Below are 15,566 nucleotides of genomic sequence, written 5' to 3'. Positions count from 1 at the left end.
GTTCTGCTGATCTGGCTCTCGCTGACATAATGGACCTTGGCTGTGGAATCGTGTTGCCTCACTGGCCCCGTACATGACCGCCAATGCTCCATTTCTCTGCCTCTGCCAATGCACTGGCCTTTTGTAGCCCCGTCGACTCTTTTCGCTATGGATCATGCAATGCTGCTCGGCTGTCGGTTGGAGGATCGTCGGTGGGATGCGTCTATCGCACGATGCATGCAGGTCGGTCGTGGCAATGTCTATCACGCTGGTCCCGTGGGGACTGGGTCTCGTTGGCCTAAGGAGTCATTGTGTGCCGGCGTGCTTCGGGGTTCTTTGAGCATTCGAAACAGTGAATAACAACCGTGTTGCTATGCTGTCGACTCTCTTGCAACACATAAGCGACGGTCACCTCAACGGAGGCAGCTTATGGGGCTCCCTCTCACGACTAGCGTTCTTTTCACTACCATGCGTGGACGGGGAGCTCTGCTCTGGTTTCTACGGGAAACTTTGTTTCCCTTTTGTTAACTACAAAACAGGCTGTGCATGGACAGCAAGTTGAGTGATGGAATTTCTGGATTTGGACTCTCCTGGCTTGAAAGGAGTAAGCCCTCTTCAGGGCTAGGTTTGTCATAGTGTCTGTCATAGCTAGGTGGCTGCATACGGACAATAAACTTGATTCAAAAAAAACTAAAAGAAACTCGGGAACGGTGCTTACTATATTGTGTCACGATCAGAGACTTGATAGATGGGCGCGTTAGGTGAGCTTCCTGGATGCTGACTTGGGGGTTTAGATATTCGAAGATGGCACGTAGCTCAGGCTGTTCGACGATGGAAAAGGGCTGATTCTGGGCGACGATCCATTCCACAAGCAGCTGCTGGAATCTCTTTCTATCAAACATCTTTACCAGCTTGTTAGTAACCGCCTGTTCAACGGGGACCTCCGGCATTAGACTCATATAACGCGCGATGCTCTGTAGTGGCCTTGGCGACCTGCTTCTTTTTTCTCCTCTCGCAACTTGGGCTTATGGGGTGGCGCCAGCACGAAGTGCTTCGTATACAGGTGACCAGCAGCGTTCTGGAGGCCGGATGGATGGATATTTTTGGGCAATGGGTTATTGGCGATGATACACTGCTTGCAAGCCCAGCGCCTGCTATCGCGGTTTTGGATATCGTAGCCAAATTGCCACAGCCACGAGCTGGTATCTCGCACGCGTTCAGAGGAGGCAAAGCCTGGGAAGTGCCTGAAAAGCGCGGCCTCGTGGCCTTGGTTCATTATCGGAATGGAATCGGCAGCGGCACGGTAGATAGGCATCTTAAGGGTGTTGATGAGTATAGTAGAACGGCGTGTCTGGAGTAGGGAGAGGGCTGGTGAGTAAACAAAGGTTAAATTGAGCAGCGTGCTAACATCAATTTTAGTTAGAGTAAGTTACCACCAAAATCAAGGGATCTAGTTTCGGCATCTTCCGTGTTACCCCTGGATACGAATACGAGACCGCCCTCTACCCCAAAACAGTCGAAAACACCATAAAACCATCGTCAACTACAGCGGCATACTTACAAATCCACCAAATCCACCTATTTACCCCAATGGGAATCGCTGGTTTGGTTGATGAGTCATCAGCCGGGCGCCTGGTGGATTGATTTACGGTGTGGTGGCTTACACCACGGGGTTTATCAAGGTGTAGATAGTGAGGTTGTTTCCAGCCTTGGCCTATGCCTCGGAACGATCCATTCCGTTTTTAGGTTCGTGTATAATAGGAGAGAAACCGCAGGGGGAATACCAGAACGAAACTTAGAAAAGATACGGAGATGGGAAGGAATACGATGGCTCAATCACGATACAAGTACGCATATACCCCTACGTGTGCCATACCCCTGCGCCCACGAACGTGGGTAGTCCACCTCGACCTCAAGCCGCGGGATGGTACCCTGGCCGCCCAGCGAGGCAAACAGCCTGGCCAAATCGTCACCGCCCCGGTAGCTGGCGAGGTCCCAGCTCTCCTCGCCAAACCAGGCCCGCTTGACTGTGGCTCGCAGAGCCCAGACGCCGCCCGTCATCGTCATCTGAGGAGGGGTGGCACAGCCCTTGGACGCACAGGGGTGCTTGAGGCGTCGCGACGTCGGCGGCCCTTAAATTATCGAAGGCGTGCGGGTTGCGAACGTAGGCGAGGGCGGCGTCCTGCAGGCTACCAGCGAGGGGCGCACCGTCTCGAGGATGCGCGCTGAGGAGTGGTGGAGCCAGGTGATGGTGAGGCGGACATCTTGCAGGCTGGTGGGCCTAACAGACAGGCGCGCGTTATTGCTGCTATTGGAATTGCTATAAGTATGATTAGCAGGTGTTATGGCTTGGTGGTAATGTTGTTGCTGCTGCTGCGGCTGCAAGTGGCGAGAAGCCCCTGACGGCCCCACTGTGATGTTCAGGGGCCCGCCATTCTCGCTCATATGAGTCGGACCCAGTAGCACTCCTGGTGGTGGCGGAGAATCTGACGGGGATGGTTCGTGAGGCATGGAGGCTTGTTGAGATGGCGGAGGCGGAGGTAGGGGCATCGCTCCGTGACTACATAATTAGCTATCGAGTCCAATACGATGTTACTGGACAGTATGCACATGTTATTTATGACAATACACCAAATTAGTGATTCGATTCGAAATATTACTTTGTAGAACTCGTCAGGCATCTTCCATTCTGATGTTGAATAGGGAGTTCCTCTTGGCATCAGGAGACCTTGGCCCGACCATCCAGTCCTGCATCGCCAGCCACTCGCTCCAATTCATTTCCGCAATAACGATTTCCTTCTCCGTGACATTCTGGAGCGACCGGAGAAACGGAATGCACTGCTCTTCCCCCATGTCGTAATGTGCTTTCACGTCGAGCCAGCTCGCGCTCTTGGCAGCAAACAGGAAGTTCCGGCGTTCCACCTTGTGCATTGGACCTACACCCACGGCCCAACTATCACCAAAAAACATATGCAACACTGCGGGAAAGTCCAATCCCGTCACCACGAGACGTCGTATGTAGGGATTGAGGGAGACGCTTGTAGGCGGCTGGTTACTCGGCATGGGCGTTGGAGGGTTGCCAGCTGCAGGGGGCGAGCCGCCCATCCTCGAAGTGAGCACGCGATTATGTTCTTTTTGAAACGGGAGCTGGATGTTGATGAATGCCGCTACGGCATGGACGGACGGAGAGTGCTGCGCATAGTCCAAGAAGTAGCTAGTACACGACTGGAAGTGTGGGTACCATTCGAGTATGTCGAACTGGTTGTGATTTTCTTCCACCGGGAAGGAACTCAATGGAGGGGTCTTCGGACAGCCACCCCACGCTCCCGTGGCTGATGCGGACGGCTGTGCTGGGGGGCTGGGCTGGGTGATAGTGGAACATGGGAAATGGGGATGTTCCACCACCTCCATTTTGATAAAAAGACATGAGTTGATCGATGTTTTAGGACTTAGGCGCAGATATCATAAAGGTTCGAGTGGGTTATAGAATTGGGGGCAACCGCGGCGAACTTGAAGGATACCCCGCACCAAAAAGTAACGGTTAGGTAGCAATCTAATACGCCAAATCAGTGCCGAGCAAGCTAGTACGGGCGATGGAGGCCTAAGCATTGGGTATGTGGACAGCAGCGGCCAAGTGCTGGTTGCAACCAACACTACAAGAGGAAATTTTCGGCACTGGGAAGTTTCCTTGTTATAGAACAACAACGGATGGCGATTTGGGAAAATTGCGAAAGTGGTAGAATGCAGACTGTGAATGGATGGTGGCAAGCGAGTTCACATAGGAAATATAGTTTTTGAGAAAAAACAAAATCAGGGATCCATTGATAGTCAGAAGCTAGCTGCGAAAGAGAAGGGATCACTCCCCCTGACCATGGCTGATTATTGCATTGCTAGTTGTGAGCTAGCGATGTTGGCTAGAAAAAGCACGTACAATGAGTCGAAGGGTGTGCACACGCTGAAGCGCAAATATCGGGCTACAGTACTTCATTAGCCACCAACATCGTAGGAAGCTATATTGGAAGGGTAAACCACCAACGACCACTTGGAAATGGGAGACCGCTACCCAGGGTGTAGCTGCTTGTTTCCTCATTTGGAGTAGCGAGAACAGCAAAACGAAGCAAGCGGCATAATTAATTTCCAGCCTTCGGTTGGCACAGTTCCGATGCCTACAACGAAACGTAAAGACAAGCACTGACAAACTTTCCAGCTTTAATCCGTGGCATTAGTGGCTGTTCGCCCCTGTGCCCCGTAGGGCAATTGTAACTTTTTACCTTTCGAGCCGACTTCCGAGAACCGTACCAGCCAGTATATTACACCTCCTATCGTCAAGGTGGCAGCCCAGCAGAGTACCAAAGGCGGAAGAGTGCCAAGGGCCAGCGCCATGAATAACTGCTGTGGCTCATGCTCGGATTCTCTCTCTATGCACAAAAAGGCAACCCGAATCTGCAAGGACAATTTATTGTCGGATTTCGTTATGCGGGGATCAAGTGAGTAGCGGGGCTATTTGAGGCAGTATTGGTCTGTAAAACGAGAATCGGGATGGACAGGCTGGGGATGCCCGTACAATAAAAGCCGACAAAAAAGTGACAGGCCTGACTGGCTGGCTGTTCGTTCTCTCAAGAATCTTTGATAATATGGTGGATACTGATTTACGTGTAGCGTACGGTGGTAAGCCGGGAGCCGGTAGTGATTGCATGGGCAAGGTTAACTGCATGGAAAAGATGGGCAGGACGGGAGCCTTTTTGCCCTTGGACTAGGGGTCTTGGAGAAAGCCCACAGATATCCCGGCACCTATAAAATACCAGGGAGCATTGATTTTATCAGTCAGGTCGGTATTAAAACTTGAACACGGCCAAAATGCATGCACTCGGGTGTACTGTATGTAACCTCGAGATATAGAAGCCGCAAGGTCGGAGACTCTCCAGCATCGGCATATCCGCTGATAGCGCATGCATGTACTGGCTGTAGGTAGGCTGGGTGTACATACATGCTATGAAGACAAGGACGGGCTTCAAACCCCCCAGCCGAGCGGAAGGAACCCTGTTATTCTGAGAAAGCACCCATGACTCCTCGCTTGGCAAATGGTTTGGCCATGCAGTACAACGTATTGCGAACAACGACCCATGTACATAGATAGACAGACAGACACAGATAACATCACTTACACACACACTCACAAGCGGCTCATAGGTGAATGGGTGGTCTGTAAATCGGCATTGCTGGTTAGTCAGTGCTGGCTAACGTCATGTCATGAGCGGGCGGAAGGCAAAACGCGTGGAGGCGCTGGGTTGAAACGGGCAGCGGACTTGAAGGACGACGCAGGTTACACACGACTAAGTTGGCGACAGCAAAGATGTTTGCTTGGCTGCGGACATGAAATGCTGATGACATGATGAGATCGAGTTGGGTGAACCTTGTCAGGGCAGCTGCTGATCCGGTTCCAGAACCCATGTTGGGCAAGATGGATTTCGGCCCAGCTTCTCTTTGGCGCATCTTGAAGAGAAGTTCCTGCGAAGCAGGAAGATTGGCGATTGGCCCTAATGGCGCGGGGTCGCGGACTAGCCCCATTAATAACGGTATGTTCTAGACCTGACTGCTAGTCCCGCTAGTGCGCCATTGCTGCTCTTCCGACTCAGCGTCCCTACCGTAGGGAACTATAGAAGTCAGGACCGGAAACAGCCCGGGAGAATCTTCGAGCTGATAAAGCGGAAAGACAGTACATACTGTAAAATTCAGGTTCAGGGTCTGCATTCCAATCTAGGATGCTTGTCAAAAAGGCAGTGTGCGGTATCTGTACAGCGGACAAAGGCCAAATTCTGCCCCAACACTGGCTGTACTCTAAAAACACTCGTTATGCGATGTGCAAATACCTCACACTACCTCGTTGCCAAAGAATCTCAGATTGAAATACGGACGCAGAACCTGGTTTTCACAGTACAGTATGTTACTGGATAATTCTGGTTCCATTGTGATCGTGGGTAAGTCGAAAATGGCATAATTGGAGACTACAGCCGGGCGGATCAGAATGGTTGTTCCGGCTCCCAGTGTCGCTTTCCTGCACACTACTTGGTGGGAATTGAAGGACTCGAAAGTGCCTCCGGGGGAGCCGCCAAGAGCGCCTCGGCCAATAATGGGACGCGGCAGAACCGGCGCCTGTTTGTGTCCCCATTCGCCCAAGTTTGCTCCTGTTCGCTGGCCTTCGTTTTTTGGAGCGGCTGTGCCCTTAGCGACTCTACATCCACTTGATGTATAAGGGCGCTGTACTAGGCTGATCAGCAGCTGAACCATACAAAAACGTCAGTAGCTCGTACATCAAAACCAAAGCCTGCAGAAGAGTAACAACACCTCGACAGCGCGACACCACGTCTAGTGAATATAATAATTCGTAATTAGATTAGGCTCAATACGCGCCGTAAATCATTTTTTGAATTATTTTAATCGGATACGTGGTTGTAAAGTTATAATGAAGTGTCCTTTAGGGGCGCCTTAGGGCTCTGAGCTACCTATAAGCCCCCTAAGAATCAACAGCCTATTTTCTATGCTACAGCACGCTACAAGTGACTTTGGGTGTATTCCAGGCTCGGGGGGGCGCCTGGAGCCAGGTGTGGTGCACTAAACAGAACCAGTTACAGCGCTTACAGGCGCCTTATGGACGCTATAGGAATGAATTCAACAACTTCTAGCTCTTTCACAGGCCTCCTTTCTAAGCTGTTTCCCCAGCTTATTCAGCCCTTCCCGGCCGCCTTCCGTTCGATCCATCTCCCTTGCCACTTCTCGCTCCGCCAGACCTCGCGAAGAGGCCCGGCGCTGGATCTCTTCTATAATAGCTAGTCTCACCCCATAGAACTCCCTTTCAGAGGCAGGTCGCCAGTGGTGCCCCCAGCGCTCGTTTAACGAGGCAATAGGCGGCAGGCCATACTTGCCGTGGTGCCACATCTCCCATAGGTCTTCGACGTTGTGCTTGCTCCTCGGCAAGCTACACTTCGGGGAACCTCTGCAGAGACCTCTTCCCTAGTGTGCGCTTGGGGGAGGGCTAGGGTCCCTGTTTGACTGGGTCCATCGTTGCTGGCACCGTCCTGGCGGGAAGGGGGGCAGGGGCTGGTCAAACGGACCTGTCCATTGCTAACATGCGTCGCCTGCGTGACCTTCGTCCTCCCCTTAGGCGTAACGAACGAGGTGATCTCCCACCCAGCCGCCATCTCGTCAACGCTCCTCTGAAGTTGATCAACGCGCTCTTTTCACTTGGCGTGCTGCCGCGCTATCTGATCACTTATAACTAGCTGTTGGCTACCGAGGTTGTACAGCTTGTCAGCAACTGCTGGAATAGCCTTTTCGATAGCATCCTGGTAGCAGTCTTCGTGGGCCTCCGCGCAGGCGTCGCGTACAGCAGTAGCAAAGGCCTCGAAGGCAGGCTGGCTAAACAGGGGATGGCGGAAGGTGGGATGGTGAGGGAACTCCTCTCGCATAAACACGGCATCCTGAAGGAGGACCTTCCCGCAGCCATAGGAGGAGCTCGATGAAGGCACCGGCAGCAAGATTAGGCTGAATCTCGGGGTCTGGCTGCCTATAATTGAGATGGAAGGGGATCCATCGGTCGAGCTCAGGCCAAATATGCTGTAGCAGGCCTTCCGGGGGCTCAACAGTAGCACGAGGCACGAAGTAAGAGCTACTGTATTCCGGGAGGAAGTCTGCAGAGGCTCGCATAAAGCCGAGAGGGAAGGGAAGTTAAATAACAACCGGTCATCTGGTCGCCAGAGTTCCATCTGCCAGCGCGCCGAATCTATTCGAAGTTAGCGCAACGCCGAAAGAATCCAGGCGAATCTGCTTGAAAAAACACAGTTATAAAGGGAAGGGTGTATGTACCTCCCTTCGCGCACACCAGCCTTGTCGGCGTTCTGAGCAGCCGATACCCGTGGTGCGTGGGTAACTTTCGAGACCCGAATTCCAGCCTGCTCATACATCCTGGAGAGCCAGTCGCCTGCCGAGGACCTCGAGAAGAGGCTTAAAGGCTCTGCTGCACTGCGCCGGATTACCTTGGTAAGGTACCAGTCCTCACTCCGTCGGAAGCTAGGGAACTCCTCCTTCCCCTCAACCATCCAGCGGTAAAAAAACCAGAAGGCAAAGGCGCCAACAACACACGAGAGGGGACTGCGGTGGCGGAGGGCAGCACCGTACTCCATCCTGCCGGTGCTGTTAGTCTTCCCCTGGCGCATCACAACGAATAAGGCTTTAGCAGGAGACTTTTCCTTTCTCGACCCTTCGTTCGGCAGTTCGAGAGAGAAGCAGTCGGCCAGTTCGATGGGGCTCCTGTTGCTATACCGGAGGAGCATATGGTTACCGAGAAGGAAGTCCACGTATGTGCGGAGGTGCTGGCCAGGGGCGTCGGTTCCGCGCCAACAACAGCGTGTGAATGCGGGGATCTGGGAGGCAGTATAGCTATCCTTGATCGTGCCTACCCCCCGATCATCAAAGGCAAGCCTGCTATTCTGGTAGGACTTGCGTAGGATGCCTGCCTTGATGGCCTCTGTTGCGAGGCCCTGAGGCCGAGGCCTCGGGTTCACCCCCATAGACTTCTGTTGATCATACAGCCTCTGCACCGCTGAGATGTAGCCCCTTACAGTGTTATACTGTAATGTAAGCCGGTGTTGCTCCGGCTTGATACCACCCTCCTCCCCCCCCTCCTCCTCCTCCTCTTCGCCAGTCACCGTACCGTCAACAACTATGGTGTCCTTCCCAACCTCTATTCTCTGCCGTTTAGCGGCGCGCTCCTTCTTCTGCTTCGTGACCCTCTTTCCAACCTTGGGGGCACGTGCGGCAGCCTCCCTAATAAAAGAGAATAGCTTCCCCTCATCTACTAGGTCTTCCGGCAAGCTGCCTTTCCAGGTGAACTGAACCTCTCTCCAGTCAGGAGGCAAACGTTTAAAGGCCTACCGCTTGCGCCACTCCTTCCACTCCTTCTGCTTCGGCTGGTAGTTTTTCCTGGTGTTTAAAGGCTGTCTTTCATCAGTCTCTAGCAGTGCAGCTCTGATCCGATCCAGGATCTCCGGATCGTGCACCGCGTTCGAAAAGGTGGCAGTTCTATAATCCATATCGGAAAGCAGTGTATGAAATTGAATTGATGGGATCCACGCGAAAGTAGGTATTATTACAAGATAGGGCAGTTAAATCGCAGTCGATGCGGTGCGGTGTGGAGCGGTGGTGACTGGTATGGACCGGTATTGGCGGGAATGTGGCGTCGGCCGGTGACGGTCGGGGACATGGCAATTCGACGGGTCTGTAAGGCGTAGCCCTTACAGTAACCTCGAAAACGCAGCAATTCTGGTGCAAAAAGGCGTCAGCTGAAGGGCTAGCCCTTGCCTGTCCTGGTTGGTCTGCTGCTGACCGCCGTCAGCCGATGACCCCGCGCTGACGGCTTTGCGCGCCAAGACCTAGTACACCTTAGCGTATGGCGACCCAGCTCCTGTTGGGGGTTAGCATGGTTCGAACTAATGTGTCACACTGGCATCTCATTCGCTCAGCTCCACTACCCGTATGGCGAAGAGGGAATGGGAGGGGATAATTCCCGACTTTGTCCTTTGTCTTTGATCACCTCCTTTGTCATCGGCGTCTTGTCATTTCCTACCGGTGCTTTTTTTGTGGCAACATGGCTTCGTATTCCTTGGCTAATAGGACGAAGGTTGTGCCTTCTTCTTATCTCGAAGACTTCCTTAATAGTTACGAGCCGTCTGGCGAGGATCCCTACACGAGTCAAGGAGATCTCGCGCTCAATACGCCGCCCGCTGCCGATGTTGGCCACTTCGTATTACCCCCAGAGCCTGATCGCGAGGAGGTGAACAAAGAACCGAAACAATCACCACAGCGACAGCCGTCGGACACCATGGTCGGACAGAAGAGCAGCGCCATTTCATCCGGCGAGCTCGCGACTCCACCACCACAAGAGGCCAAGAAGAAGAAGAAGAAGTACACCCGGGCCTTCAGCCATCGGGCCCGCACAGGCTGCATGACCTGGTAAGTGTTGGCCCATTACATTTAGTTCTAGATGGAAGCCTTGTCGCTAATACGTGGTACCGTACCGTACAGCAGGTAACAAGAATTCTTGCACCCTTCCTCCCTTACTGCTCTCAGCGTATGCTAAATGTCTTGTCACTAATGTTGTCCACGTCGGCACAGAATTCGCCACAAGAAATGTGACGAGGAACGGCCTACATGTCGTCGCTGCGCCGTTGCCAAGGTGGTCTGCGACGGCTACCCATCGGCCCCCAACCGATGTCTTCTGGGGAGCAGGAGCGTGGTAGCGGCTCCGCCCATTCACAGGCGGTGGTGGTCAAGTCCTCCTCCACCATTTCCAGCAGACCGACTGGCAGTACTCGGAGCAGCTCGTCGTGGCGGCCCAACCCACCCTTCAGCATCAACCCTCTCGTCTTCGAGTCCGCCACCGAGGCGCGGTACTTCCACCACTTCCGGGTCTGCACCCGCTTCGGGCTGGCCGAGTCGGCCGGCCTGCTGGACTACTGGGACGCCTACGCGCTACCCATCGCACACAAGGAAGACTACCTGCGACAGACGATTGCCGCCGTCGGCGCGGCCCACCAACTATTCGTCATCCGGTCGTACACGATGTCAAATGCGTCGACGTGGGATACGGAGCAGGAGAATGCCGCAATACAACAGTATAACCGAGCCATCTCCAGCCTGGTGAAGGCCATGTCGTCAGCCAATTCGATCGCTTCTACCTACGGTGCTCTGCTCTGCTGTCTGATGTTTGTGACCTTTGAAAGTCTGTTGGGGCGCTACTCGGAGTCCATCAAGCACATCCAGTCCGGCTTCCAGCTCCTCGCCTCCCTGGACGCCACGGGCAAAATCGGCGACGCCGACCTCTGGCAGCAGACGTACGACATGTTCGCGCGCCTCGGGCTGGAGTTCTCGGCCTTCATGGACGCGCCGCTGATGCCGGCCCTGCCGAGCAACACCCCGCCCGTGCCGGTCGCTGATGACACGCACCGGCCCTTCAGCGATCTGAACGAGGCCCTGTACTCGCTGCGGAGGCTGGACATCGGCCACTTCACCGCGCTGCACGAGGCCGAGCAGCAGCACCTCATCACCCTCAGCCCGTTGAGGGGCTCTTCACAGCAGCCTACCCTCGAAGAGAAAAAGGCCCGGACGGACCCGTATGCGCAGGGCCTGCCCCGAGGCGCGTCGCGGTCGCCTGTGTCCTTTTGCACACACCGTCACCGACGAAAACGACAAATACAAAAACACCGTTCCCGTCACCTTCGGCCCCCTCTGGGAGGAGCACTGGAACGACCGCTTCTACGCCTGGAACCGCCGCTTCGAGCTGACGGTGCAGGAGCTGACGTCGCGCTTCGGCGACCTGCCGGACCGCTCCCGCTCCATGCTGGACCGGCTGCGGCTGCAGCAGAGCTTCTGGATGATGGCGGCGGAGCTGTCCAAGAGCTGCGACGACGCGACGGGGGTGTCGTACGCGACGTGCGAGGCGTGCCTGCAGCAGGCGGAACGTCTGGCGGCGCCCTTCCTGGCGGCCAAAAAGCCGACCTTCTCGCTAGACGGGGACCTCATCTCGGACCTGAGTTTCATCATCAGCGCGTGCCGGGACCGGGACCAGCAGCAGCGCGCCCTGCGGCTCCTGCGGTCACTCAACCGCCGCGAGGGCATCTGGGACAGCCGCGAGATCGCCGAGATGCACGAGTTCTCCATCGCCTTGGGCGTCGCCGACGTCTCGGACGACGAGCTCGGCTGCTCCGTGCCGGCCTTGATGCGCTCCCTCGCCCGCATGTCGCAGCAGGCGTATACGCCGCGCGCCGCTCTGTTGTCCATGGCCGAGTTCCGGGGCAGCAGCACGACGAGTAGCGGGAGTACGGCTCCGTCGGTCGTTCCCGACTACGAAGAGACTTGCGTCGAATCATGAAATTTTTACTTGCTAATGATTTATTTGCGTCATCTGGAAGAGGCAGAAGGCGTAGAAGAAGCCGGTTCATATATGCCACCTACTCCACAGTACTGTTTTGACCATAATTCTGCTGCCCTTTTCTAATCATTGTTATACCTTTTTACGCAAAGTAAAGACTCGAGCGGCACATGCTAAGTACTGTCATGGTTGGGCACGTTCTCGGAGAGTGCATTATATCGCTTGAAATAATGTCATATATAACACATATTCACTACATGAAATCTGCAAAATGCAAGCAAGCGACATGATAGTCGCCCAGCAAGAAAGAAGTATATACAAGAACTTGCCATCGTCATCCACATCCCCACCCCCATTTCAATTCTCGTCAAACACTCCCCTTCGGCACGACTCAGTTTCTACATGCCATCCTTGATCGTGGCGTTGACGATGAGCACGTTGCGGTCCTCGTTGGTCTCGCTTCACTCGTTGTCGTAGTTGAGCCCATAGGACCAGAAGTGCCCACCGCCACAGTTGATCTTGGCGCTCTGGCCATCCCAGCTGCGGAGGAGCGGCAGCGCCGTCGCCCCGTCGCCGGCGGCACACTTGCGGTCGAAGGCAGCCGTCTGGTCCACGCCCAGCGTATGCAAGACCTCGTGCAGCGTGGTGCGCTCGTTCATGTAGGCGCGGTTGGACCCGAAGCGCAGGTCGCCGTTGTAGTTGGCCTCGGCCGTCGGCACGCCGGACGCGTAGTAGACGCGGATGCTCTTCGAGGCCGAGCCCAGCCTGGTGTGCCGGGCCGCGGCCAGGCGCATCGCGCTCTCGATCTTGGCGTAGGCGTGGGACTGGTCCGCGGTGGGGTTGCCGGCCTTCTCGAGGGTCCAGGTGATGGCGCCCTCGGCGACGTCCAGGCAGGCGGCGGCGGCGGTGGCGACGAGAGAAAGCTTGGTTAATAGTGCCCGTCGACCCGTCTCCGTAACTAACATACAAAACTTGCACTGACGACATCAATCCCTCTCTGCAACCCTGGCAACCGCATCGTCAGCCAAGAGCGAGGGCTACGGCGGCTCCTGCCCAACAGAGCCCTCAATATGGTCGAGACTCGAAACGTCGGCGGCAAAATTTGGTGAGAGACTCGCCGTGGCTAGTCTTGGTCAACCTCGCGGCCTTTATGGGTTCTTTCTGCCTCTTGGTGTGGGCCACGACGAAGGTCTATCTATTCAAAACGGCTCGGGCAACTTGCTGGACCTTCTGGCGCATATTCCTCCCATTGAGCTAAAATAGCGTCTTGCTTAATGGTAGTTATTGTCACATTGCTGGCTTGCGGGTACAGTATGTATATGATGTTGGTGGCATGATGAGCTCGAGTCGGGCGAACCTTGCCAGGGCAGCTGCTGATCCGGTTCTAGAACCCATGTTGGCCGGATGGATTTCGGGCTCAGCTTCTCGTTGACGCATTTTGATCAGGGCAAGTTCTTGCACGGCCCAGCGAGAATGGGGAGGCTGGCCCTAATGGCGCGGGGTCGCAAATCGGCTCTACGCTAATAACGGCGTGGTCTAGTTCTGTCTGGCCCGCTAGCTGTGCTAGTGCGCCATTGTTAGCTACTCTTCCGACGCTGCAGTCCAACAGTAGGCCAACAGAAGTCAGGACTGGAAACAGCCCGTGAGACTCTTCGAGCTGATGCAGCAAAGAGAGTACAGTATGCGACTGGATTATTCTAGTACTATTGTGAATACGTCGAAAACGTTACAATTGGAGACTACTGTCGGGCGAACCACAATAGTTGGTCGGCCTCGCAGTGTCGATTTCTGCAGACTACTCGATGGTAGTTGAAGGGACCCGAAAGTGTCCCATCTTAGCAGCAAGGGCGCCACGACCAAGGATGCGACAAGATCGGCGCCCGGCTGTGTTCCCATTCGCTCCGAGTTTGCTGCTGTTCGCTGGCTTTGCTTATTTGGACCGGCGGCTCCATCAGCAGCTCTCCGTTCTGATGCCCACATCTGCCCCTACCACAGCTTAACCATTCTGTATTCCTGTACGTCAGAAATAGTACACCAGCATAATGTCCGCAAAGCCTGGTAGAGTACCTTCGCATCGGCTACGACGAAACACTTCCCTGGCCAGGTCGCGCAGAGCCTGAGGATTCAATCCACATCCGCTCGGCCAGACAAGCTGAACGGGAGTCGACAGTTCACCTGGGTCTGGGAAAGGTTCTTTTTTTCTCGTTTGGGCTGGTTTATTCCTTACGGTATACTACTAGTGTTCGAGGGCAACCAAGATGTATCTGGTCGCTCGTACGTAGTCCCGGAGTTGCTCGGGGTCACTATACCCGAATCTCCCGTGCTACTGCTCAGGTTCGTACTTTCCCGTATCTCCAACGAAGCCATCATCTTCCTGGCGAGGCTACCGAAAGCTACTCTGATATCTGGGGCTTCGTATCTCAGGTTGAGTCTCCAGAAGTGACCAGCGCAATACAGTACAGTACCGAAACCTGCCATTTAGGGGTTGCTCATTTTGCGAAGTTACTGATTTCTTGATTAGGAACTGCTTTTTGAGAGCTGGTCTAACCATGTTGCGGTAAATTCCATGCCGACGTGAGTATGTCCCGTGCATACGTACCGCCTGACCTGCCGTATTACAGTATGTACTGAAGAAACGGCTCTCGCAATGTTTGTGCCGCTCAACGGCCACCCTTTGGCATGATATTTGCCAGCGGACGTCTGAAAACAGACCTGGGCCATAGCCGGAGTACTGAATGCGTGCAGTGCTGGTGGCGGTAGAAGTTCGCTTTCATGGTTGTGCCTGGTCACTCATGGTCGTCAAATTCTATACTACAGCCACCTCGAGAGTACGGTCCTGACTCCATGCTGGACTTCATCGACGACACGCATTCTACCACTTCCAATGTGTATGTAGTCTTTTAGCAGCTGCCGAAAAGCTTCTGTAGCTGTTTGCTTTGGGCCAGTTCCGTCCCGTTCACGACAGGCAGTCGAAACGCATCTTATTATTCTCCCAAGTACTCAAATAGTAGCATGCGCTCATTGTCCCAAATCTTCAATGCAGCTCTTCTGGTGCGTACCTATCAGTAACAAAAGAAACCAACTCAGTTATTGCACCTGTTTCTGATCATGCTACCTGAAGCTACTTCCGGTCCTATTGTTTTCGTACCTCAAGGTATAGTCGCCAAAAGAGACCGGTGCAGTACGGTGCGACTTACACGCAGCTCAACTTGCAAAGTAAGATGTTTCGTGAGTAGGAAGTGCTACTTTGTAGCCGTTCTTGGGTATCTCAGCAACCTCTGCATTTGGATCATGGGCGTCATGTGTGCACTCTTTCTCATGTGCCTTTCTGACGTATAGAGTCTAGACTGGTTAAACTGCGATAGGGCAGATGTAGAACTCAGGATGCATGGCTGCTGATGGCGCCGTCGGTCCAAATGAGCAAAGCCAGCGAACAGCAACATACTTGAAGCGAAGGGTGGCACAACTGGGCGCGGATCCTGTCGCATCCCATTGTTAGTCATGGCGCACTTGCTGGCTCACAAGAGGCACTTTGGGGCCCCTCCAAGTCCCACCGAGCAGTATGCAGAAAGGATACTGGAGGCCGAAACTACCATTCCGGTCCGCCCGACCGTAGTCTCTTATTGTACCCTTTCCGAAGTGCGCCGATTTCAAATGGAAC

General features: G+C 54.3%; 7 protein-coding genes across 7 annotated transcripts; 2 read left to right on the top strand and 5 right to left on the bottom strand.

The window, feature by feature from the left end:
* Window positions 1–934: 934 nt before the first annotated feature.
* PG998_014423 (uncharacterized protein) lies at window positions 935–2,040 on the bottom strand (the record flags this gene model as incomplete). The annotated part of the gene is made up of 2 exons (XM_066881239.1): window positions 935–1,347; window positions 1,872–2,040. 2 exons carry the CDS (start codon window positions 2,038–2,040, stop codon window positions 935–937), a joined length of 582 nt encoding a protein of 193 aa, XP_066723770.1.
* A 72-nt stretch (window positions 2,041–2,112) lies between these two features.
* Window positions 2,113–2,490, bottom strand: PG998_014422 (uncharacterized protein; the record flags this gene model as incomplete). The annotated part of the gene is made up of 1 exon (XM_066881238.1): window positions 2,113–2,490. The coding sequence occupies one exon, from the start codon at window positions 2,488–2,490 to the stop codon at window positions 2,113–2,115; it is 378 nt and encodes a 125-aa protein (XP_066723769.1).
* Window positions 2,491–2,652: 162 nt separating this feature from the next.
* PG998_014421 (uncharacterized protein) lies at window positions 2,653–3,390 on the bottom strand (the record flags this gene model as incomplete). The annotated part of the gene is made up of 1 exon (XM_066881237.1): window positions 2,653–3,390. One exon carries the CDS (start codon window positions 3,388–3,390, stop codon window positions 2,653–2,655), a length of 738 nt encoding a protein of 245 aa, XP_066723768.1.
* A 3,827-nt stretch (window positions 3,391–7,217) lies between these two features.
* On the bottom strand, window positions 7,218–9,068 carry PG998_014420 (uncharacterized protein; the record flags this gene model as incomplete). Its single annotated transcript, XM_066881236.1, has 3 exons — window positions 7,218–7,521; window positions 7,843–8,802; window positions 8,911–9,068. 3 exons carry the CDS (start codon window positions 9,066–9,068, stop codon window positions 7,218–7,220), a joined length of 1,422 nt encoding a protein of 473 aa, XP_066723767.1.
* A 554-nt stretch (window positions 9,069–9,622) lies between these two features.
* PG998_014419 (uncharacterized protein) lies at window positions 9,623–9,991 on the top strand (the record flags this gene model as incomplete). The annotated part of the gene is made up of 1 exon (XM_066881235.1): window positions 9,623–9,991. One exon carries the CDS (start codon window positions 9,623–9,625, stop codon window positions 9,989–9,991), a length of 369 nt encoding a protein of 122 aa, XP_066723766.1.
* A 194-nt stretch (window positions 9,992–10,185) lies between these two features.
* PG998_014418 (uncharacterized protein) lies at window positions 10,186–11,905 on the top strand (the record flags this gene model as incomplete). Its single annotated transcript, XM_066881234.1, is given in 2 exon segments — window positions 10,186–11,147; window positions 11,158–11,905. 2 exon segments carry the CDS (start codon window positions 10,186–10,188, stop codon window positions 11,903–11,905), a joined length of 1,710 nt encoding a protein of 569 aa, XP_066723765.1.
* Window positions 11,906–12,366: 461 nt separating this feature from the next.
* On the bottom strand, window positions 12,367–12,870 carry PG998_014417 (uncharacterized protein; the record flags this gene model as incomplete). The annotated part of the gene is made up of 1 exon (XM_066881233.1): window positions 12,367–12,870. One exon carries the CDS (start codon window positions 12,868–12,870, stop codon window positions 12,367–12,369), a length of 504 nt encoding a protein of 167 aa, XP_066723764.1.
* Between the last annotated feature and the right edge of the window lie 2,696 nt (window positions 12,871–15,566).

The sequence above is a fragment of the Apiospora kogelbergensis genome (genome assembly GCF_038363985.1).
Source record: "Apiospora kogelbergensis strain CBS 113332 chromosome Unknown utg000011l_segment0_segment0, whole genome shotgun sequence".
NCBI lineage: Eukaryota > Fungi > Ascomycota > Sordariomycetes > Amphisphaeriales > Apiosporaceae > Apiospora > Apiospora kogelbergensis.
The sequence above is the reverse complement of the archived record's forward strand: the minus strand, read 5'-3'. Positions and strand labels throughout refer to the sequence as shown.